The following is a 26,731-nucleotide window of genomic DNA, read 5'->3' on the forward strand; positions in this document are numbered from 1 at the left end:
ATATTTTAAATATATATTTAAAATATCTTATTTTGTCAAATAATTATATTTACATATAATTTTATTTTTTGAGAGAATTTTTTTAAAGAATCAAATAAAAAATAATGTTAAATAATAAAACATCAATAAAAAAATATATCCGATATTTCTATTTATTAATAGTAATAATTATTCCTAATTTTATTAATAATATTTATTAATAGTAGATAATTTTCAAATATCTTAACTTATTTTCATGCTTTTTTTGGATTTTATTTATAATAAAAATATAGATTAGTTTATAATATAAATTAAAATTAAGTTATACTATTAAAATTTATTTTTTTCTATTTTTTAACTGATATATCACCAATCTATCAGGAAATTATCTCATATGATATATATATATATATATATATATATATATTTTATTCAAATTTTAAAAAATATTTAATATTTATGAATAAAATTAAGAAATGCAATTCATAAAATAATCAATTAATGAAACTATTCAAAACTATTAATCATTAATTATTCATCAATTGAAGACAATCATCTCAATTAATTATTACACCAAAATATTGATCTATATAAATATTATACTTTTATTAAATTATTATTCAACAATATTAAATTCAACAAAAAATGCTGTAGAAATATTAAAAAAAAATTAAATAAATAATAAATATATAAATAAAGCATATCACTTGAATCCAAGAATTATTGACTATTTGTCGAGAATGCGGGACTTCCACCTCAAGATTATAAAAGAGGCGAACGAGTAGTCGGTAAGAGAGCGTAAATAGAGACACCAAACGAGAGGAGAATAGGAAAGTGGTAGCTACGGTGCCTCCTCATCGTGAAGTTTAACGGTAGGCGTGGTAGAAACGAGCCGCCTTTGTCCTCCTTGCCGGTCCAAATTATGTCGAGCAGGCCCAAAATCACCCCATAATTGGCAAGCTGTTTGTTTTGTCGCAGACCGCACCGACAACAGATGGCTCTTGTTCGCTCTTGCTTCAACAGCTCTTATTACGATTTCCTATTAACGGTTTAAATCCGGTAAAAATCGATTTCACTGTGCTCTCTAAGCGCTTCTGATTGCGAAATAAGAAATCGCGTTAAACATCAATGCATCTCATGATGAATGAAATAACAGCAAATAATCAAGTTGATTAAATTATTAAGAAAATTAAGCACATCTCTCCTTTATAATCAATGCCAATAATGATATGATAACAACATATGTTTAATATATTGATATAGGTATGTTAATTTTTAAGATCTTGAATGGATTTATTGATTATTCAGCAATTCTGAAACTATTTAAATTTTATAAATCTAAAAATATCTTAGAATTAATATTTTCTTATTATGATTCTATTCCTATTCATAGTATTTTTTTTTATATGTGTAATTATATTAACAAATTATATTTATTTGCAAATGCTTATTGTTAAAATGTTGATTTTTTGATAGAATAGTAATCTCTTTTTATTTATTCCTTTTTTTCAAAAAATCTAAAAAATTTAAGTTTGCGTTGAAAAATAAAGAAACGAAATGAAATAGCAATGAAATAAAATAAAATTATTTCTATATATCTCTAATGTTTCATTTAATTTGTGAACTTTAATTATTTATTTATTATTTATAACTTAAATAAATCTCAATCAATATTTTTATTTTTATATTGTACTTTACATTGATCTTTGATTTTTAGAAAGAATTCTTAAAAACATAAATATATTTCACAAATATATTATCTTATATATATATCTGTAATGATATATATATATATTACATGTAAATATATTTATAATTTGTTATGACTTTTTTATGCATCGATATATATTTGATTTTCTGTTTTTTTAAAAAATTATTCTGTAATTACTTTTTGTTCAAATTTAAAATATTTAAAAAATGGAATGAATAAAGTCGACTCAAGAACATCTACTATGATTTTAGTAAAAAAATAAAGAAAATTAATGAAAGTTTAATATGAGAGATTTTTTTTATTATATTAAATATTAATTTAAAGTTTGAAATTAAGTAATAATTTTTAATTTTTTAAATAATAGTGAAATAATATAATATAAATATAATATATAATTAAAATAATAATAAAGTAATAAAAAATTAAGCAATAATAAATATTTTGATAATTTCTTATTAAATGTTTTCATAAAAATTAATATTAATGAATGGAAATTTATATAATATTATTAGAATATTTGTGAAATTATGAAAAGTGAAATTCTAATGTCAAATTTAAGTAAATATAATATACTGTTGAAAAAATAAAAATTCTTCGAAAATTTTTCATAACCTTCATCAGTGGGCGACACCATACAGCTCTCAAAATTTAAATCAACCACCCGTGAGATGGCAGCACTTATCAAGCTATAGATCTATTAAAAACTTAATATTTACGATTTATTTTTATACTATATATCTTTATAAATTATCAAAAAAAAAATAATAGTAAATTATGTTTATTATATATATATAATAATAATAATTACATTATTAATATTTGAATTAATAATGAATTTTAACTAATTCAATATTTAAAATATTTTCAACAATGATATAACTCGTACAATGTAATATGTATAACAAATAAAAAAAATAATGTTCTGTATCAAGACAAAAAGAAACTCAAATTATTGATACTTATATAATACTTATACATTTTATATATTAATAAATCTCAATTATACTTGACTCATTTTTAGTTTTAATAAAAACATATTTATACAAAATGTTAATAATTATAAGCATTTCTATTTCGATAAAAATTTTATATTTTATAAATTTTAAATTTTATAATTTAATATTATAATTCACTCTTAATAAAAGAAATATAAAAATAATAATTTTCTTTTAGTAAATATAAAAGAAACAACAATATTCTTTCTAATATGAAAGAATGTTCAACAGGTTAAAATATTTTGATCTCTTAATTAATACGATATGTCTGTCTTCTGACTAGTTTCAGGAAGAAAATAAACGAAAATAAGTTAGTAAACGACAAGTATCGATTTGAAAAAGGTGAAATGAAAAAAAACTATCGAGTGATGTATCCAACAAATTAAGCAAGCGTCCCATCTACCTTGTACGATCTATCTTAACGAGAATTGTGTGTCATAGGATCGTGAAAATACCATGATAATATTTCAACATTTCATTCTACCGATTATATTGTTTAATCTCTTTCGAATAACTTAGATTACTTTTAAATTATAAAAAGAAAATAACAGTGAATAGGGTATGAAACATATTTTCATGAAATTTCATTAATTTTCATCTAACAAAAATAAATGATAAAAATATGAAATTAAATGGCTGATGAAACATCAGATAATTAATGTTCATTATAGATATATAAATATATATATAAGATATAAGTTATTTATATTTTCATTAACTTTTTCTATAGAGTTTAATATTATGAGAATAGTTATGAGTCTGGAAAAATTATTGAATAATATGAAACTTTATTATTTGGTTCGTTTTTTATAAGTATGTATAATCAAACTCCCATATTCTATAATTTAAATATATAAAATATAAAGAATACGATATAAGATTATTTAAAATTATATCAAATTAATTTTTGAAAATTATAATAAATTATGATAAATTATACCATATGATAATTAGAAAGCGATAGAAAAATTTTGTATCATTTAGATTTTTATATAAAATTTTATAAATTTTTTATTTTATAATAAAATCTTATTTTTTTCTTATCTTAATTATCTACAAGTTTTCGAATAATGTTCAAATTATATTTTAATCTTAATCCAGCAATTTATCTTGTACCAAATGCTTCTTTCAAAGTTATCACTAATAAACAAAATCATTTTATTTCGAAATGACCAATTCTAATAAAATAAAAATTGATGATCATTTTTATAAATCAATGTTTCCCAATAAGTGTTCCCATCCTCAAGAAAATCACGAAGTTTTTGGGATTTTTCATAATTATTTTTATTCGTAATTATTAATAGAAAATTTTATAGTAAATTTTTAAAATTTATTATTTCAATATAAATTACAAAAAAATATAAATACAAATAACCTATTCTAATGAAAATTAATCATACATATTTAATATTTTATATATATTAATTTTTATTAATTTACTTAATATTTTACTAAATATTTTCATTAAATTTTATTTAAAAAAATTATATTAGTTTATGACATTATAATAACATTATATAGTAATGTACAAATATAGAATTTTAAAAATTATGCATATAATTTTTTCAAAATTTTATTTATATGCAAAAATAAAAAACAAATTTATATAAATTTATATAAATATATTTCTATAAATGCTTTATTGAAAAATCAGAATATAAGAAATAATAATAAACTGAATTTTTTATTCGATATTATTATATATAAAAATAAATATAAAAATAGATTGTCAGTTTAGTATTTGTTATTATTTATTTATTTGATATTATTTGATATTTATGAAAAATTAAATTTATTGCATTACAAATATTATTGATTTTTCTTAATTTTTATAAATCTATATTCTAAATCCTTAATATTAATTTTTGAGATGTATTATTTCATATTTAATATACTTTTTTTTATCATCCACAAATCTATTATACGATTTGATCTAATGATTTTAGATATTCAAAAATTATCAAATATTAACAATATTTTTGTATTTTATCAAACGAAAAATCAATTTATTGTCATTTTACATTTTTATAATATAATATAATATGTAATATAAAAATAATAAAAATATAATTTTTTATTAAAATATTTAAAATATTATACAAACATTATTACATTATAGAACATTTTTTTCTCATTTTTACTTATGAAATAGAATAATGTGATAATGTTTTAGAAAAAAACTTAAGACACTTTATTTATATAAGCATTATATATCTACACTTTATAAAATGGATTTCTTGTTTCAAGAAATGTTGGGAAACACTGTTACAAAAATAAAAAAAAAAAAAGAAAAGAAAACAGAAAAAAGAAGAAAGGCAAGAACATTATCTTATCGAGGTCTTTCTCGTCCCAAGATCTGGTATGCGACTCGACAGATCGATGTTTTCTATCTTAAACGTTTCTAAGATTGGGCATATTTTGTTTGACTGTCTCCTAATTAGAAGTCGTTCGGACTTTTAAAGTCAAGGCAAATGAAGTTCAACTGATTCTGATCGAGGGATAACGATAGGATGAAAACGAAGGGAAACGTAACGATAGCCAAGATACATTTTCTTAATTTCACGGTCCATTCGATCCACTAGAAATACATATGCGAGTCGGACACCTTTCGCTCTTTTTATATCTTGCAGGGTCGCCCAAAAGTCTGGGTGGCTCAGCCACGGCCTTATGATAAACAGAGACGGAACGACGAGTCAATGATCATGAAATTTTCGATCCACATAGATAGGATCGTGTATTTAAAAATGCTTTTAACAGGATCCCGTCAACCGATTGTCCTCTAATAGGGGAATCTTGTTCTTTTCTCCAATGGTGTGGTTCACGTTCGCCAATGGGTTATATATACGAAACTAACAGGACAATTAGTTAGCTGATTGTGATAAATCTACGAGCTGGAAATCGTTAAGTTCCAGGGACTTTCGCTCATTCGGTAGGAAATATCTCGCTGGAACTTCGCTTCGGTAAATAACTCTAGGCATATTCGGGGAAATCGTTTTGATATTCGCCCGTGAGAAACGAAAATTGAGCACAATGGGGATTTTTACTTGCAAATTTCTTTGGAAATTAGTTAACTGATTTTACATCACAGTTGACTTTCGAACTTTCACCCAACTTTTCGATTTAAAGTAAATTTTTCCGATCAATTATAATTCGGACAACTTTTTTCAAATTGATGCTATGTAATCTATTTTTTCTTTTTAAATAGAATTTTATTATATGGATTATTTTTACTAGAAATGAATAAAATAGACAAAAAAATTGGTTGATAAACTTTTAGTATGTGAACGGAATAGAATATATAAGTATAAATAGATTGATGAATAATTTAAAAATAAATAAATCATAGATATTCGAAATACTTTCAAATATGTTTTGTAAATACAAAAAATTATTAGAATTTTGAAATTATAATTATAGAATATTATATATTTATTAAAAAAATATATTTACAAATACATAAAGATCATTGCTGTAATTAAAACTAATTTCTTAATAAATATTTTTTAACGTTCATTTATTTTATTTTTTTAATTATATTAAAAAAAATCATAATTGTAATTAGGAATAATAAATTTTTATTATAAACTTCATTATCATATTTCAATTTAATTTAAATTAAATTGATTGATATTGATCTTGTTTAAAAAATCACATAATATATTAATATTAATATGTTTTAAATTCATTTAAAAAAAATTCATTTAAAACATATTAAAAATGGTTATTTTATATTAAAATAAGTCATTTTTATACGCTGAAGAGAATTTTTTTCTTTTTACAAAAAATAAAAATATTTATTCAAAAAAATTTATTTGTAAAATAATTTTATATTGAAAATATTTCGAACTATAATTAAATTTATAATTGATTTTAAAATAATTTTAAAATAAACGAGAATCTATTTATTAAGTTCTATTTTACTGTAAAAATTTTATTAATAATTATATATTAGAGATATAATTTAGAATCAATTAATACTAATATAATATTCACTAACAGCAAATAAAATTCTTTAAATTTCAAATATTTCAGAAGCATATTTCATTATAATTATACAATGCGGAGTATATTTACAATTAATACTTATTAAATTCTTAGAATATAATATGATACTGAGAATATAATGTATTATATTACATAATATAGAATTAATATAATTGCATAAATATAGATAAGATTAATAAAATCCTAAATTATATAAATATAAGTTTAATTAAAATCAATATTGAGTTATTAATAATTTGAATTGAATTTACAATTAAATTTAAATAATTTAATTTTAGAATATTTAATTTTAATATCGTATTTAATATATTACATAAATAATTTATGTATTTCGTATGCATTTATATAAAATATAAAATATAAATTAAAATAAAATATTTCAAACATAAAATATTCTAAATCAAATCCTGATTGATTATTTATGATTTTTATAATACCAATAGAAAATGAATTATTTAACTGATTAAATATAAAAATTACATCTGAAGCAGCAAACAAAAATATCAATTTGATATCACTTATAATGAATCTTTTAAATATCATAAATGATGATAATTAAAAATTAATAATATCTGATATTATCTTAGTGATAATTTAAAAAATATATAACAAAGAAAAAACAACATAACCTAAAATCTAAAAAAGTATACGTATACGCTTAAATAATATCCTAAACGACATAAATATTATTATATCACAAGTATACTTTCAAGCAATCATGATCTAATAATAAGAACATTATTGTCATCTTACAATTATAATTAATTAGAAAAATATATATATAAACATGAAAGTAAGAGCAATCATTTTAAACAATCCAATAAAATCCAATAAAAAAGTATATAAAATAAATGCTCCTAAACAATGTAAACATGATCACATGTTAAATATCCACAAGTATGCCACGAGTCAATTAGTCAATCCATAACATTGACACGCTATGCAACAGAAAGCCGAACTATATATAAAGAGGGAACTATATACGACGAACGGCATTGAAATTTTCATCGTGCGGAGCAACCGTGTTCTAGACCAGAGATCGACGCATTTCGAAAATCAACATCTCATTAATAATAACCGAGTCTGTCATGCCCGTGAACAGACAAAGGCTCATAAATGAAGCAAAGTGTTCACAGTTTAAATCCGTAAGCGGTAGATAAAATGCGGTGCTGGCGCGATGTAGACCCCGTTCGTGCACGAGAGCCGGAGATGTATATACGAGGAATCGTACATGGTATAGAAGAGAGGACAGAGGGCATAGTGGAGGCTCAAAGAGATCGGGGCGCGCCTGAGAATGGAGATTTAAGGGTCCGACGTGGGTGTGGGTGGCTGGTAGGGTTTCTGCCGATGGCGTCGTCCTCATCGTTGTCGCCGCATCGTTACATTCGCCGCCAACATGACGCCCCTGCGCTTGTTCCAACGGGGCCCCCCTCGCGTATATACGGCCCTTCTACGTGGCATTTACATTATTCGGCCCCGACTCGAATCTAATATTATGAATCACGCGCCCTGTCCGGGCCATGCATAATGGGGTCGTAGGTCGGCACCGCCTCGCGCAGAATTCTTCTACGCTGTTTCTCTTCTCGAAGGAACAGGAATGGAACAAAAGATCCCAGACCCTTTTCAAGCGGATAGATTTTCATAATGGATAATAACACTGTTGCTTAGTTATACTTAATAACGTCGCGAAACGGACGTTTCGAGATGCGACGGGAAAATGCACCGCGGAATGTCGACAATCTCATGAAAGTGCATGCAAGGATATTGCTGGTTCGAATGATATGACTACGAGGTTAAACATTTTTAGCGAAATTTTTGCGTTGTTGGTCTTGCAATATTATGATTTTTTGAATATGATAAATAAATAAAAGAGAAAGATATATTTTCCTTTCTTTTTCTTAGTTTTTGTGATTACAATTTTTATGACCAATATTCAGAAATACTTTTGTATGATTAATAAAAAATTTAAAAATAACTATATTTAACAGAATATGTTAAAAATTTTTTTGTTCCATTGTGATTAAACACTTTCTTCAATTACAAATAAACAACTATAACTAACAATAAATGAAATTAATTCTTTATCTCCTAAAAAATTTTAATGTTTACACATTAAAATATTAATATTAATATTCCAATTTAGAAAAAAGAATTTATTTATTATTTTCTATATTATAAAATTAATTTTCAAATTAATAAAATGATAGGTAAATAAATTAAAAAAGATAAAAAAATTGAAAGAAAAATTAATTTTATTTAAATACATAAAATTTGTTAAAATAAAGTTTTAGAAAAACAAAAAATAAAAACTTTTAATTCAATAAGTAATTTCCAGAATAAAAATTTATATGTAGATTTTCACATTTTCATCAAAATTAACAAAATTTATTAAAGTTAAAAAGTTAAATTAAAACCTTGCATTTCATATAAAAATCTAAAAATAAGAAATGATGATAATCTTATTGAGACTAATAAGATTATGTATCTCAAAATAACTTTAGCAGAGATTATCTTATTACACAATTTCTCTAGTATTATTAAGAGAAATCTATTTTAAACATATGACAGAAATGATATTGCATATTATATTTTGAATATTATTTACAATTATTTTTTAATTTGTATTATATTTTGTATTATATTTTGTATTATTAAAATTTATTTATAAAAAAAGTTTATCTCTAATTTATTTCTAAAAGAAAATTAATTTCAAAAAAGTTAAACTTCTTCTTTTATATATCATTATATTTACGTTTCAAAAATAGCTAATATAGATTGGGAAATGATCAATATATCATCAAATGAAAAATGAAACAATTCTGTATCTTCATAAATCGTCATTTTTAAAGTATTTTACTTTAATTTATGACATAAATTTTAAAATATTAATTTATTTATTTATTCTATTTAGAAAAATTTTCAATTAAATTTAAAAATTGATCATATTATATTATTAAAAATTAATTTTCAGTATGACATCGAGATTTAACTTTTAAAACTAATGGAAAAATTAATAGAACTATCAAAACAAAGAAATTTTTAGAAAATGTGATTCTGTCTCAAGAAAAAAAATTTCATTTAAATAATAAGATCTATTTCTAACAAAGAATTAAAAAATTGATGCATTAAGTTAAATACATCAAGTTATAAAAGTTAAGTTAAGAAAGATTATACGAAAAAATAATGTGTATCAATATTATATTCTAATTATATTAAAAAATTATATTAAACGTCCAATATTGTGCTATCATTTTTAGTGTAGTATATCATTTTTAAACATATAATTTATATATATATATATAATATATACATATAATATAATTTATATATATATAAAATCTTTTAAAAATTTAATTATTTAAATATTTAATATAATCCGAAACCAGATCATTTTAATATATATATATAAAATCTTATATATATATATTTATATATATATATATATATATATATATATATATAAAATATATATTTTGTATATATATTTCGACAAAATTTATATATTTTTGACAAAACGAAAAATATTAAAAATATTGAATTATGATAAAATCCAACATATTAAATATTAAGTTATGTAATAATATGCATTTTTATATGTATTTGTGCTTTTTTAAAATTATTTTATTTATATATATGATTATATTCATTTTTACAAATCATTGTCATATATCTTCATATAATTTCATAATAATATTAAAAATATAGAAAATTATTTATATATATTATTTATATATACAAAAATCATATAATTTGATCTTAAAATTATTAAAAACTTTCATAAAAACTTATTAATTTTAATTTTATTTTATTTTTTATTATGCTTTATTTTTGAATTATTTGATTTTTTGTGAATATTTAAAAAAAAAATATTAAAATTAAATTATTATTTTTTTTTTTCATTATATATTTTCAACGCATTTTATTGTGTAAAATGTAATTTAAATATACATTTAAAAATGTTACATATTGTTCTTTTATTCCCCGATTTAATCAAACATTATATTTATTGATATCTTAAATTTGAATATAAAATATTCTTCATAAATCTTAATTCAAAGAAATTATAATAGATAGATAATTGCTATAGAAAACTTCGAAAACTAAACTATAAAAAATATCGAAAACTCAAATATTGACAGAATCAAATTTCTAAAAATATTTCATGACTAAATCAAGAACATCAAGAGTTAAATGATAGATAGATTTTTTATGTTTCATGTCAAGATTCATGATAATTTCAAAAACTTGAATAAAATTTTGATTTTAAATTATAGATTCAATAATATTCTCTGTTACATAATAAAGAATAAAAAAAAGCACAAATAATTTAATATCTACTATATTTCTTTCGATATTATATTTCTATTCGATGTACTTAAATAATCAATTTGAAGATATTAACCTTCTTTTATAATATACATCATAGGAACGAACTAAAATATATGTCTTTTCGAAGAACGAAAAATAATGAGTATATAAATATATAATCTATTATATAATAGCATATAAGTAATAATTACTGTTTACATGTCGATTCTATATACTTAATGCAAAGAATTCAAATCTCGAATAATATATTTCTTGCTTTTTTAATTCGAGTATATTCAATATTTTCGAATTCTCACGGATTTTTTCATTACAACAACAACAATAATAATAATTTAAGAACTTCAAAATGATTGATATTATATAAAAAAATGGATATTTCTTTTATCACTCATTTTAAAGTCACTTTATATTTAAAATTTTCATTTTCATTAATCAGGATAAAAATATATTAAATTTAAATATTTAATCCTTTAATTATGGCTGTCATCAGATAATGACACATAAATTTTATGAAACGTGGTTGATGTTAAAAACTAATTTTAAGATTTTTGAAGATTTTAATGTTCCGAGGCCATTATAAAAATATATATTCATAATTAAAGAATTAAAAAGTGAGTATATAATAACATAATAATAATATAATAATAACATAATAATAACATAACAAGATTCAAATGATTTTCAAAATTTTTATCAAAAAAATTTTTTTCTTATATTATCACATTCTATATGAAATAAAAACAATATAATATAAGATGTATGCATCTTTCCATAACATCTATATCTCTATATCTAATTCTTCTATATTCTTATAATAATTCATATTATTCAATAAAATTTGAAATATTATTTAATTTTTGCTATCATATGCAAAATGAAATCACCAATACAGATATTCTATACAGATAAATGCAATTAGATTTTATCTCCTGTAAAAAAGTAGCATTATGATATGAAACATCTGTCGCGATAATAACACAGAAGAAAGAATGTCTAAAAACAGAGTCGACTCGAGGTAAAATGGAATAGACGAAGTTGTATAACCTCGATAAATAAGTTTCCTCGCGGAAGACCGACAGTAGTACGATTTATCGCCAAGATTTAAGAACAAGAGGGGACAACAAAGTGAAGGCTATAACGAGACGAAAGGAGACAAAAGTAGAGGCAAAAGGAGAGGACAGAATTTTCTTAAATTGCACTTTGTAGCTCCTGAGAGACCTTACACAGGGATTTCGACGCCCACGGCGAGGGATAACGAGGCAAGCTCAGGATTCTCTTCGTGAAAGTGAGACACACACTGGTAGGTCTCTTTCATAGCGATGCACGAGGCCCACAGGGACATAATTGATATCCGGAAAGAGGAAAGAAGAGAGGAATCTTGAGATGGTTTGGACGTGGCGGTAAGCAAGAGGAAAAAATTATTTTAGGAAGAGCGACCGATACGAAAACAAGAAAGACGGAGGACCACCGAGATCGTGTCCAGAATCACCGACTTGCCGAAACTCTGGCAAAGGCCACCTAAGTGCTGACTACGTGTGCCTCCTCTTCTTTCGTCTCTCATTCCACGATTATTTTCGATCCTCTTCTTTAATAGCCGGTTCACCACTGCGCAAACATCGAGTGACCACCTTCGTCAGAGCTAATTGCTAATCGCAGGTCAGCAAAGGATTCCTCCTCCAAATCCCTTTGTCTCGCGCATCTTTGTTCGATTCTGCATCCAGTTATCGCTGTATTTGGATGATCTTGAATGTAACAATTGAATGAAGATGGATTCATTTATAATATTAGATATACTATATTGATTGTATTAAATATTCGAAAGAAAAAGCGCAAGTGAAAAATACAATTATTTGTTAATTTACTATTCAAATATTCTATTATTTGAAAATTTCTAAATGTTTTAAATAAAATAATAGAAAAAATTTGTTAAAAAATTTTTTCTTATTTTTTTTATACAATGAAATTCTTTATTAATTTAAATTTGCTATTATTCTTAGATAAATCATTTCAGAAATGAATTCTAATTCTAAATCTAATTCTAATCTAAATTTTAAAATACAAATTATATTTTAGAAAAAGATATAATATAATATAAAATTATTGTACATCAAATTAACTGAATTAAATATTATTATAAATTAAGTAGAAGAAAATTTGTTTTATAAATAATCAAATTTTTTTATTAAGAAGATTTTTAACTTTTTATAAAATTCTATATTCTTTGAAACAAAAACATTAAATTTAACAATAATATTAAGAAAAATTTTTAAAGTTAAAGAAATTCAATTATTAGATAAATTGTTAAAAATTTTATTTTACATCAATATATAATATTAATATTATTTTATATTATGCATCTAGTAATTGAAATAAATTTTATATTTGTTTCTATTACTGTATCTAATATTTAAACAATTATGATTTTTTGAATTTTCGTTATTTAATAGATAAATATATTAGATAAATATATTAAATGATATTTTCATTCTTTTTAATGATTTTTTTTGTTATTTTTTTCGATATTTTAAATATAATAAATTTATTAATTTTTTTTAAATATCTAAATCGAATGTACAATCTATTTATGATTATAATTTAAAACATAATATTCTATATATATAGAATATCTACAAAATTTAAATTGCGATATCTAGGGTACTAAAAACTGAAATGCACCATTAATTAATATATAATATTCTTCTACTCTTTTTCAATAAACAATAATTCAAGAATTTCTTTTTCCATGATTGATTATTTGATAATTGAAAATCTTTTTCATTCTTTTTAATTGATAATTATGATTTTTTTAAACATTTTATGTAAAAAAGAATTGTATCGATAATATATACCTTAAGAACTAGGAAAACGAAAAATATTAGTTTAATTTAATACGAATAAAAAAAAACCTCAAGATTAACTTCCATAGATATAGTAACTATCTCTACTCTATCTTAATCAATAAAATTTCAAAGGAATTTGTCTCTTTAATAGAAATTATATCGTGGATACATTTGAAATATAGATATAATATCCGCAAATGCAGATATCAACAAAAAACATGAAGGTAGAAGAAATAACAAATGATAAAACAAAGCGTGGAACGTGAAACAATTGCATAATTGAAAGTACTGGACGAAATTTTAAAAAATACTATCCCTATTCTTCTATTCTCAATTTTACAGCCATTTATATGGCATAAAATATGTCAGTCGCACGACAAACAAGATTATCACGTTTGTTCGTGGTCATATGAAATAATAAATATGCAAGCGTTATATAGTGCAACGAGAGTAAGAGAAACGAATGCATGGAAATCCTGGTTACCGCTGTTCGATCCTGCTGACCGTAAATCATACTACCATGCGAAGAATGCTTGCGATTTCATACTCTTGAATAATTGCGTCTACTTTTAACTACCTGCGGGTTTAATCCTATCACACTGAGTCGTTTCGTGTAGTAAAAGAATCGAATTTCTGATATTCAACTGTGAATAACAAATACGAATAAAAAAAATAGGTATGTATATGATTCGCTCTTTTCAACACTATTATCGTGAAAAGTACGGTAGCTATCATTGTAATATACATATATAAATATCTAAGCATTATAGGACGAAAAATATAAAGATAAAATTTTTTTTTGCTATTCATAATTTATACAGAGACTAGATAAAAAAAATAAAGTCATTTACAATTTCCAACATTTTTTAACTTTTTTTTGTCAAATTTAATAATAACTTTTATTACTAATGTAATAATTATAATTATTAACAAACATATATACGTATTAATAATTTGTATTTTTTTTTCTTTGATTTTATAATACTTTTTACAATGATTTCACAGTGTTTCATATACATTGTTTTGTTATTTTTTTTTTTTTTTTTGAATAATTTTATCAAATATTCAGTAGAATCTTTTTCTTTAAATAATGTGATGATTGATTATATGTATACAAATATGTTAAATGAATTCAAATATTTTTAATTGGATTAGTTGGATAAAAAATTTTTATTATTTTCATTAATTTTATAAATTTTTCTTTAGAAATTCACAGTAATTTAATTTTTCAGCAAATAATGTTTTTTTTTGATATGAAAATAATTTTGGATGAAACAATTTAAATTTGATATATATTAAAAAAAATTATAATTTCATAAAAATTCTTAATTTGCTGAATATTACTTTGATTAAATTTGATAAAACTTTAAATTAATATTTGTATATATTTAATGAATGTTGATTAAAAATTGATACTTTAATATATATCGATAGAAAGTATTAAATATGTGTTGAATAATAACTTTCGATAATATATGCATTTGTTAAAAAATGTTATTTATATTATTTTTATTAGTTATTTATTAATTTATTAGTTCATATTAATTATAATCATTGTTCAAAGGATTTAATTTTTTTATTAAAACAAAAAGAAAATAAAAATCAAAATCAATAAAGGATTTAAAAAAAATGTCTATAAATGTTAAAATATTTAATTCAAAAAAATTATGAAATTAAAAAAATATAAAATATAAAATATAAAATATAAAAATATAAAATAATTATATATTCATAAAAATTTGAAAAAAAATTGGAACAATTATTTCAAACAAAAGAAACGCTTAATAAAATTGTAATTATTAAATGAATAAAATGTTTTTTCAAAAGGATAATTCTTATTTGAACAAAATAAAGAAAAAAAATATTTTAACTATCTTAAAACAATTCTTTCAAAAACGAAATCTTTTTATACAAAAAAGACATTTGTATATGAAAAAATAGAAAATCTTTAATTTCTTTTCTTTAATATTTTTGTTAAATATAATAATATTTGCAAATCTTACATTTAATAGATAATCTTTTGCCTCAGTACATCAATTCCAAAAAAAAATTACATAAAAAGATTAATATACAAGATTTAATCCATTTCAACAGCAATGAGATAAAGACAAATATAAAAAATATAATCAATATTATAATGCTTATTATTAAATGATATAAATTTTCAAAATAGATTTTAAAATAAAAAAATAATAAAATATAAAACATTTATAACGCTTATCAAATTCTAAAGAATAAAATAATTTATATTATCATGTTATAAAAATATTATATTATATTGTGTAAAATTTTATTATGATTTATATTCTAAAATTAATATATATAATATAATATATTCATATATATTAATATATTTAATACTTAATTACTTTCCAATAACTGTTAAATTGTTTAAAGAGATAATAAATAAAATTAATTAAACAAGAATATAAAAAATAATGAAAAAAAATATAAATTTTATGATATATATATATAAATTTTCTTTTTCAATTTTTTAACTATAATTTTAAACAATTCTCTAATTTTTTTTAATAGAACAGTATTCTCTATATCATCAAATATTTCACGCAACTTGTTCTCATCCATCTATTTCATAATTCACGAATATCCAAGATTTCAGGGAAAATGGAAGAAAGCATCGTTAAAAATAAAGCAGTGAAGTATACATACTGGCGTAGTTACTTCAATAAAGGCAAAAAAAAAAAACAAAAATCAAGTAAAATGAAACAATAAGAAAAAAATAAAAAGCAACGAAAAAAAAATGAACAAAAAATATGAAATATCCACAGATTCAATTATCGGTTTTATCGAAGAAAATATACAACTACAGTTGAGATAATTTCGGAAAACACGGATATGATAGGTAAAATCTCAATACCAGTTTTATAGAATGCGGTTTCACCGAGAAATCTCTTTACGCATTGTTTAACCTACGATTTGAATCATTTCAGTTTGTACGCGGACAATTTTCTGCCACTCAATGTCAGATCTGCTTACCTCAATTGGGGATCAAGGAGAAAAAAAGGAAGTAGGAGAAAACCGCCAAAAAGTTGTCAGTCAGCAGACAAAGAGATTGTGTCCATGTCGTTGTGTGCCTTTAAATGGTAAGATTATCATTGTTCCCGATATTTATCTACCAGTTTTTCATCGTATTCCCTTTCCTGTAAAAAAGAATCTCCTTTTTTCGTACCGTTCATCTCTTTACCGTCTTTCTAGTACTATGAAGAACGAAATTCCAGGGCGTAGCCGCATTTTTCGAATTGACAAATAAAACGGACAATGAAAAGTTTCCTGAGCTTGTTCGTCGAGCAGAATAAGTCTATTTAACCGCCGGTAAACCTTTTTCGATCCATTTCGTCTCGTCTTGTATGCCGATACACGATTCTCGAGTTTCTTTCAGGAAAATCGATGTAATTCTTATGCTCGTATCCTATTTTTGATACGCATTTTTAAACAGATTATATGATGTTTTTATGCGAATTAGCCAGTTGTTTAGATATAATTATAAGATCGTGTTTCGTATTTATGTCAATGTTTTGATAAATTGATAGATTCATAACGAAAACTAGAGAAATATTGTAATATTTTTAATTTTTTATGAATAATATATAAAATATTTAAATTTTAAAACAAAAAAAATTCATTGACATAACTTATTTATTTATTTATAAATAATTATTATTTATAAATAGAAATTTTAAAAGCAATCAGAAAGTTTAGAAGCAGTGTAAATCGTATTTTGTAAAAATAGTTACATTAAAAAATCTCTTTTTCTCTTGTTTACAATAAAGGCGGTTTTTCTTTTAACAAATCAACTACTATTTCACTTTATAATATTAACTTATCAACTGATAATTTAAATAATAAAGAAATTCTTAAATTACATAAACCATTTTTAAATAATATGATACTTACATTAATTGGCTTTCGAATCTTTCAATTATGAAATAGAAATATAAAATAAAATTCTTGAGAAAATATTATTTATATTTATATGATTAACAAAATGTTATTTATGTTATTTATGTATTATCTATATTAATGATTATGATTATATAATGATTATATTATAATATGAAAAATAAGAAAAAGCTTAACCTATATATTTTTTTTAAAAAATTTTAATATTATTCTCAATATATTATTGAATTTAATGAATGAATCTGAAATAGATATATGAATATCTTTATTCTATATTATATTAGTAATAATGTACGTAACCATTTTTTTTATTATATTTTATATTTTTGATATAGTCTTTTATATTTTAATTAATTTTAAGTTGAAATATTGAAAAATTTTTATGGAACGAGAAATACCTTATATATATTAACTTTTTAGAGATCAAAATAACTTTGAAGTTAATGTTTTACATAATACAAGTTTTATTATTATTTAACCAAATGAAAATGTTTTCATCACGATTAAATAATACTTGAAAATTAAAATATAAAAATAGTAATGCAATATAGTGTGACTAAAATATATTTAAAAAATATTCAAATTTACAAAATAAAACTTTAAATTATAAATATGTGGTCAATTTATCAAACAGCAGCAATTTATCAAAAACAAACAGAATATGATTCAATAAATTTAAAAATTTTGTTCTTTAATCTATTTTAAAGATAAATGACAAGTAATTTATCAATATATAAAATGTATCTGTTTGTATGTACATTTCTATATTGAATTATAATAAAATTTTTGTATTATTTTGAATAATTGTGAATAATAAAAAGCGATAAAAAATATAGATAAATAATATATATAAATAATATATATATAATATAAAAATATAGATAAATATAGATAAATAATGTCTTTTATATAGGATATGATTTTCTATTGAATATATATATATATATATATATATTTTTCTACATGAATATGTATATATATATATATATATGTTTTATTGAAATCTGAATATATTTACTTACCACATTGACGAAATCCTGAAACGTCACTGCTTCAACACGTGATTCTTTTGTCCTAGTGAGAAGTATATCTCGTTTATTTGGCGGTATTTCAGTTTTCCATTCGGGACTCTTTAAAGCTGCTAAAAAATCCTCCACCGGTATCTCGCCAAAACCTTCGGGATCAAACTAAAAAAAAAATTCAGTCATGTTAACATATCGTGTAAGCTGATTTCCAAAAAATAATGTCGAATAATTCATAGACGTACCTTATCGAATAGCATTCGCCATTTCTGTAAATAAAAGAAATAAAAATATAAACTTTGATTTGATTCATTTTTAAATTCTTTTTAAATTTTTAAGGATATTAAAAAATTTAAATATGTTTATATATTTATATATATATTTGTTAATGTTATTAAATGGAATATAATTTATTTGTTACATATATAGATTAAAAATTTATCTATATCTAATATAAATATATTTAAATTTTTTTTTTCTAAAGATATTATAAATAAACAACAAAATTATTTAGAATTAATATATATTTTTTCATTACAAATTTTTACTAATATAAAAATTTTAAATATAAATAAAATAAAAATTAATTAAATATTGAATTATCATTTATCATCTTTCTAATTTATCCATTACAAAAATTTAAATTAAAAATTACAAAATTTTAATAACTTTATAAACTATTTTTCCTAAATATAATTTAATAAAAATATATGAAAATTATATGACATGTATATATAAATCTATTTTAATTTTGTTACATTTAATTAATAATTATAAAAAAAATTTATATAAGATATTTATATGATATTCTATATAATGAAATCAAATTATAACTTCAAAATGATAAATAATCAAATGAAATTTTTTTTAAACTTATTAAACTTATTTAATTTTTTAAACTTATTTAATCATATATCATATCTATTAAAGGACAACATGTTTATTAAAGAATATCAAGAAAATACATTATAAAAATAGGAGCATCTTTATTTCTTAAAAAGACATATATATTATTTTATATAAAAACTAAGTTTTCTGTTGATATTAAAACTACAAAATATTTTAATTAATTTTTACAAAATTCAGCATATAAAAATAAAAGAGACACAAAATGATATAAATATGCATTTATATATTTTTATTATATGTTAAATTTTATATAATTAAAACTAAAATATCCTTTAAATTAATGATCTTAAGATATTATTTTAACTTTCTTTTATAAGAATAAATAATTCTTAAATTATTAGAATAAATTTTTAAAATTCATACATATTTCATGTAAGAATTTTATTTTAAAGCTATGGCTATGGCTAAGTTACATGGCACACCATCTAGTTGAAAAGAGAAATAACTATTAAGTATAAAACTGAAAGGATAAATATATAAGCTTTTTAAAAATAAATCAAAAATTCACAAATTTAAAAAAAAGAACTTAAAAAAATAAACATATAATTAATATCAAAACAAATTTTTTTACAAACATAAATATTTAATCTTCAATTTCTAAAAATCCAATAATAAATCAATTTTAGCTATGCTATATTAAAGTATCTGAAATAATATTAAATTTTAAAATTTATTAGAAAAGCAAATTAAATGAAAAACAAAAATTTTTTATTTTTTAAATTTTTTTATTTTCCTATTACTTTATATTATTTTTATAAATTTTTTTCATAATTGTAACTAGGATTAAATTATTAGATATTCTTATTTTAATGTATAAAAAGGAATATGAATCACTAATATTGCTTTAAATATATATTAGAGAATAAATAAAATTTTATATAAATAATATGTCTATTATTAGATTATACACTAAATGATCAAATTATTATTATATTATAAATTATTATTCTTTAAAAATTCAAGCAAAAAATCTTAAAATGAATATAAAATTCGTTATGAATTTAATATGTTTAAGTTAAATATTTATAATTTTTAAGGACATGTATATTCAATATACAATATTTTATATTATACTTATTATACATATTAATATTTTTTTTTTACAGTTTTTGTATTTCTATTAATTTTAATAATTTTCGTAAATAAAAAAGATATAAATTCAAGTTTATAAAAAACCAATATCAATTGATCTGTTGTAAATAAAAAAAATTAATAACGATTGCAAATGTAATAAAAATATGCATCTTGCTATATCAAAAACATATTGTCTAATATATATTAAACTTAAATAAGTATTAGAAATATGTTTCACCAATATAAAAATTTTAATATTATCAAAAATATAATGTTATTATAATATTACATGTGTATAATTTTTTTAATAATAATAGTTGATTATTAAATAATAATAATAATAATAATAATAATAATAATTGAATTATTACAAGTTTTTTAAAAAAAATCCTTTAAAATAATATAAGCAACAATGCTTTTCTCACATACATCATTGAGAAGCTCCCGTCTGTATTCAGATTCATCAATATCAATTTCGGAAGCAAGATCGGTATGATCGGTAACATAGCCATCGTAGTGTGCGCTGTTCGCCTCGCTACGTGCATATTCTTCCTCCTCCTCAACAGTACCGGCGATGGTCGGTATCGAAGCACCGCTTGCCAGTAGCATTACCACGTGTGGCACGAGGTCACCGGATAAATCTCCTCATTCCACCCTCTTTCGTCTGTTTCCTAAAACACAAGCACATCATTGTAATCCTATCGATGTACATTCCTAATCTGTATGATGCTTGACATGTTCATTCATACAAATTTCTACCACATTATTACTAACAGCTTAGTCTACTTAATACGATAATAAAATAATATAAGCTTAAAGGACTTTTAATTGTTACTTTTTTTTCGTATAGATAAATCAAGACTTACATAATGAATTATTATGTCTTGTAAAAATATCTTCATAAATTTTATAATTGTTTATTTGAAATAATTATAATAATTTGTAGTAAACGAAAATATCAATTGATTATTTTCATATGTCTAAATATTGTCTTTGAAATTGTCTGAACAGATACACAACGAACTATGCAACATAATACAGTTTGTGCGATGGTATCGTTTCCATAGCAATGCATCGTCGATAGGTCTGACTACATACTATCTATCTACTGTATCTTGCTATTGTTCATGAAATACATTCACGTCTATCGTTTCTAATCAAATATCGATTTTTTATCTTACTTTAAAATAGTATAAAAAACAAATCTCAAATTTAAAAAAATTGAAATAAATTGAATATAAATAGAAAAATTGAATATTTTAAATTATACTTGTTAAAAATTTCAATAATTTTAAAATAATTAACAAAAATTTATTCTACAAAAAAATTTTTTCTTAATAAAATTTTAAAACATGAAAAAATAATTTAATTCTTTTATTATATCTTTCTTTTTTCATATTTTTCATAATAATAAATAATAAGTGAATAAGTTAGTAATATTTAATTAAACATTAATAATTGTTATTTATGTAATCGTAGATAATAGAACAAATAAATAAATAATGTAAAAGATTTTAGATACTAAAACAATTTAGTAGAGAAAACAATAAATTTAATTCACAAAAATGTCCATTGTTTATTTATTAAGTTATAAATTTAATTTTATTTAAATTAAAAAATTTAATTTTATTTAAATGAATTGAAACAAAGTGTGACAAAAATAAAATTTCATTTCATTTAGTGCAAAATTAAAAAGTTAATTTCATAATTTAATAAATAATTTATCTTGTTTCAACAGATATTTTTGCATTTTTATTTTTTTATAAATTTTGTAATTATTTTAGCTCTTAGAATTATTTTTTCATTTTTTTATTAATTATTTTGTTTAAATATTTATATATTTTATAAATTTTATAAATTTTAAATATTTTGAATCTATTATCTTGTTTTTCTTATGCATTATCATTTACATATCCAAATATCTAATATATAATTAACTAAATTCAAAAAATATATATATTGTATGTGTACTTACAAAATTTAAAATATTAAAAAATATGTAGAAAAAATATATATATATTTATATTGATTACATTTGTGATTCTATATTAAAAAAATAATATATATATCACTATTTTTATATAGTTTTTATGTATTATATAAATTATATAATACATAAAAAATACATAATAAATATAAATTAGATATTTTTTATATATTATAAAATGAATAAAATAGAAATAATCGTAAAATATATATCATATGATAATATTAATATTAATATTATGATAATATGATAATATTATATGATGATAAAAATAAAGTTATATAATTATGTAAAGTGATAATATTTTATAATATATAATAATTTGTAAAAAAAAATGAAGAATAATATTTATTATCCTATAACATTTTATTTCAGAAATAGGTCAAGCTATAAAGCAACCATAAATTATCTTAAAATTCTTTTATAATTTCTGAAATATGTAAATAGAAAAATATTTTTATTATAAATTAATTTATCAATTATTTAGAATTATTTATTTGAAATATTTAAAAAATAGAAAGCAAAAACAAAAAATATTACATTTTTATAATTATAAAATATTATATAATATATTTTTATAATTTAAAAATATAAAATATTATATTTTTAACTATTATGGAAAATTTATTTTTAAATATAAATTTATTTCATTTAATTATAAGTCAATTTTACATATTATACGTAAAGAAATAAATCATATTAAAAATATATCTTACAATTAATTATATATTATTCAAATTTAATAAATATAATAAATATAATATAATAAATAAATAAACACAAATACAATAATTAGTCAATAAACACTAAGTTTTTGTTATAGATAGATAGATCAATAATTATTTAATAAAATTATATCAGTTTCACAAGTTTTCTATCTAAGATCTAATGTAATAGGTAAACCTATAACCACGATACAACCGAAGCTTCCACACGTCCGTTCATATCACCCCTCTAGTCACTTTCCCTTTCCCCTGTCCCTTTCCCTTAACTTCATCCCTTCCCCAACTCCTTTGCATCAACGTTGATTCGTTACCCTCCGTTTTGGTACGACGTCACTGAAACCCATCCCCCTATTGCACTGTCATCGTACCAACCCCACAAAGTCACCCCCTATTCTTGACGCACACTTATTCTGTCTCTTTTCCATCCTATTTACCTGTCCCCCTTCTGCGCCATCTTCTAAGCGCAATTACGTCTCGTCCATGTCAACCCGTTTGCACGAGACGCTTTTAAGGTCGACGACCTTGAAGAATGTTCGACGACACATCGTCATGGACGATGCTTCTTACATATATCTCGGTATCTTCTTACGTCTAGCCCTACTTGGCATTAGATTACGTCGAACCCTTTCATGCTGCTACATCTACCTTCGTTCATTTACCTTGTATTGAATCCATATATTTATTTAGCTAATGATATCAGTTTATGTCATAATAACACGAATTAACTAATTCATTGTTATGGATTCGAATAGTTGATAATACTTTGACATCTTTATGTTTCTATCAAAAAATTTTAAAATATTATAAATTTTAAAATATTCTATGGATAAAAACGGTTAAAAAAAGGTTATTTATAACATGAATATATTTTGTTTTAGGATGTGAATGTGTATTTTGGTTGTTAACCTTTCACATGACTTTTGCGATTATCTTGGTAGTAGAGTTGTACTTTCACTGTTTCGTTCAGAGAATGGCTCACATTTAATAGTTCACAATATACGAATTTTAATAATAGACTTTATAAAGGATGAAATATATATCTTAATATTCGATTCGAATAGTAAATTTGAATATTAATTATTTACTATTGAATAATATATAATATAATGAATTATTTATAATAATAAAAAATTGTTAATATAATTATTTATATATTTATTTATATATTATAAGAAATAAATTGCTTTTTATATATTTTATATATATAAATCCCAATTTTTAATAAATTAATTTTTATTAAAAAATTTATATTAAAACTTTTATACTACAATTTTTTTTAAAAAGAAAAACAATAATATTTACCTTCTATAATTTGAATATAATGATACTGAAGTAGTAATCCATAGATGAGAATTCAATAAAGTAATGAAGATATTAAATACGAATAATATTAGCCATAACACCATAATCTTATAAAAACTTATATTCACAATATTCACATTTTAACAAAATCACTTATAGAGATACACCATTATAGAAGCACAGATAGGTTTTGTAATTTAAAAAGATCTTATCACGAATATCATAGTAATTAAATTATTATATACACTACATTTAACTATTTTGAAAAAATGAGTTTTGAATTTAATTTACTTTTTATGGCGTGGTAGCAAAAGTATATCTTTATTTTCCGTTTTGGCGCCACATGAGTAGTCAATCAAGAATACAAAACATCGATAAAACAGTTTCAAAATCGATCGATGATCGCCAAAAATAGAAGCAAGTTCAAAGTATTCTTATGACACAATTTTTTTTGAACACAAATCTATAAAAAATTGCACTAAACAATTCGCGATGCATAGATTTATTTTCTTGTGTCAACAGTTAACTCAAATAAATAATTAACTTTTTCACTAATGCGCGAAATATACAATTTGAAATAGAACATGGCGGTTGGACGGTAATTTTAACACAAAACATATAAGAAACGTTAATACAATAATATTGTTATAATTAATCAATTATGATTGTGACTGCAATGCGCAAAAGAAATTGTAAATTGAATCCCAATCGGCACACGATGTTACATTAATACGAAGACGATTGTGCAGTACGTGCGATGTAGTGGCGGTGCCACGAGTAACTGCGGCAACGTACGCAAAGCAACGTTCGATCGATAATACAGGTTGCCGCGGAACTACAATAGCCAATAGCAGTCAGATCATATAAGACACATGCGAGGAACACGTGGAAACTGAAAATGCGGTTGCGGTTTAATCTATTGGCAATAACTGATGTTGTCGGCGGGAAACGCGTCACACGACTGACGAATACTTTACCACCCTCAAAGATTCCCCTTTCCTCCAACCCCTTTTTCCACCCCCTCGATTCGTTTCACCCCCAGACTGGTTCGTTCAACCCCAACGTTCAAGAATATGTTGTAAATGCTTACACATTATTGGCACAATATAAATTAATACCTTTTCAACACAGAAAATTCTGAAAATCCTTGTTATTTCATTCTGTATAAAATTAAAATCAATATGAATCATAACCAATGTTTTTTGTAAAATGACATTTTTAAAACAACATTATATAATATCATTAATATAAAAGTAATTATTTAATCATCATTAATATCTTATATATCTTATATATCTTATCATAATATTATATATATTATTATTAATCAATCTAAGAAATTAAATTTACAATATAAAAATTAATAGCTTAAAAGTTATAAAATAGTATTAAACTATTTTAATAAATCTAAGTAAAAATGCTGGTAAAATTTTATATCAACAAATAAATATTGTAATAATATATCTTGTAAATTTTAATTGAAATAATTATAAAAATCTGTAGGAAATATAAATTATTGAGAAAAATGTAAATTCAAAACGTGAAAAGAAAAATTAAATTTAATAAATGTATTATTATTATGTATTATTATTATTATATTATATATTATTTAATACATATATTAATTCCTTATGTTGAAAAAATGTTTATATTATAAAAATGTTTATAAAATATAATATTTTATTTGTAAAATGAGTTATAAAATTTGATTATAAAATTATTGTTAATTTTGTTTAATTTTACTTATATCATATAGTTTATCTAAATTTAAAAAAAATTTATCTAAATATAAAAAAATAAAATAATTATATTAAATAAAATTTATTGTAACTTGAAATTTTCTTCTAAGAGTATCATAAAGTATTATTTTTAATATTTATTTTACATAAAAATAAATAGACAGTTATAAAATATATTTTAGTTATAATGTTA

At 21.2% G+C, this 26,731-nt stretch overlaps 1 protein-coding gene across 2 annotated transcripts; it reads right to left on the reverse strand.

Moving 5' to 3' along the window:
* Positions 1-565: 565 nt before the first annotated feature.
* LOC133666934 (rhomboid-related protein 3-like) lies at positions 566-25,914 on the reverse strand. Of its 2 annotated transcripts, none has more exons than XM_062081490.1 (5): positions 24,800-25,914; positions 21,215-21,456; positions 19,048-19,071; positions 18,803-18,967; positions 566-1,018 (listed from the first exon to the last, which is right to left on the reverse strand). In XM_062081490.1, exons 2-5 carry the CDS (start codon positions 21,392-21,394, stop codon positions 821-823), a joined length of 567 nt encoding a protein of 188 aa, XP_061937474.1. In that variant the 5' UTR covers positions 21,395-21,456; positions 24,800-25,914; the 3' UTR covers positions 566-820. The 2 variants fall into 2 exon arrangements, with proteins under 2 accessions (XP_061937474.1, XP_061937475.1); XM_062081491.1 differs by lacking the exon at positions 566-1,018 and adding an exon at positions 16,412-17,020.
* Positions 25,915-26,731: the final 817 nt, after the last annotated feature.

The sequence above is a fragment of the Apis cerana genome, linkage group LG11 (genome assembly GCF_029169275.1).
Source record: "Apis cerana isolate GH-2021 linkage group LG11, AcerK_1.0, whole genome shotgun sequence".
In the NCBI taxonomy this organism is placed as follows: Eukaryota; Metazoa; Arthropoda; class Insecta; order Hymenoptera; family Apidae; genus Apis; species Apis cerana.

Coding starts and splice junctions, on each gene's coding strand:
- LOC133666934 (XM_062081490.1), bottom strand. CDS start 21,394: ATGCTACTGGCAAGCGGTGCTTCGATACCGACCATCGCCGGTACTGTT. Junction 18,968..19,047: donor GGCGAATGCTATTCGATAAG/GTACGTCTATGA, acceptor TTTTTTTTTTAG/TTTGATCCCGAAGGTTTTGG. Junction 1,019..18,802: donor TTCAGGATTTCGTCAATGTG/GTAAGTAAATAT, acceptor AACCGTTAATAG/GAAATCGTAATAAGAGCTGT.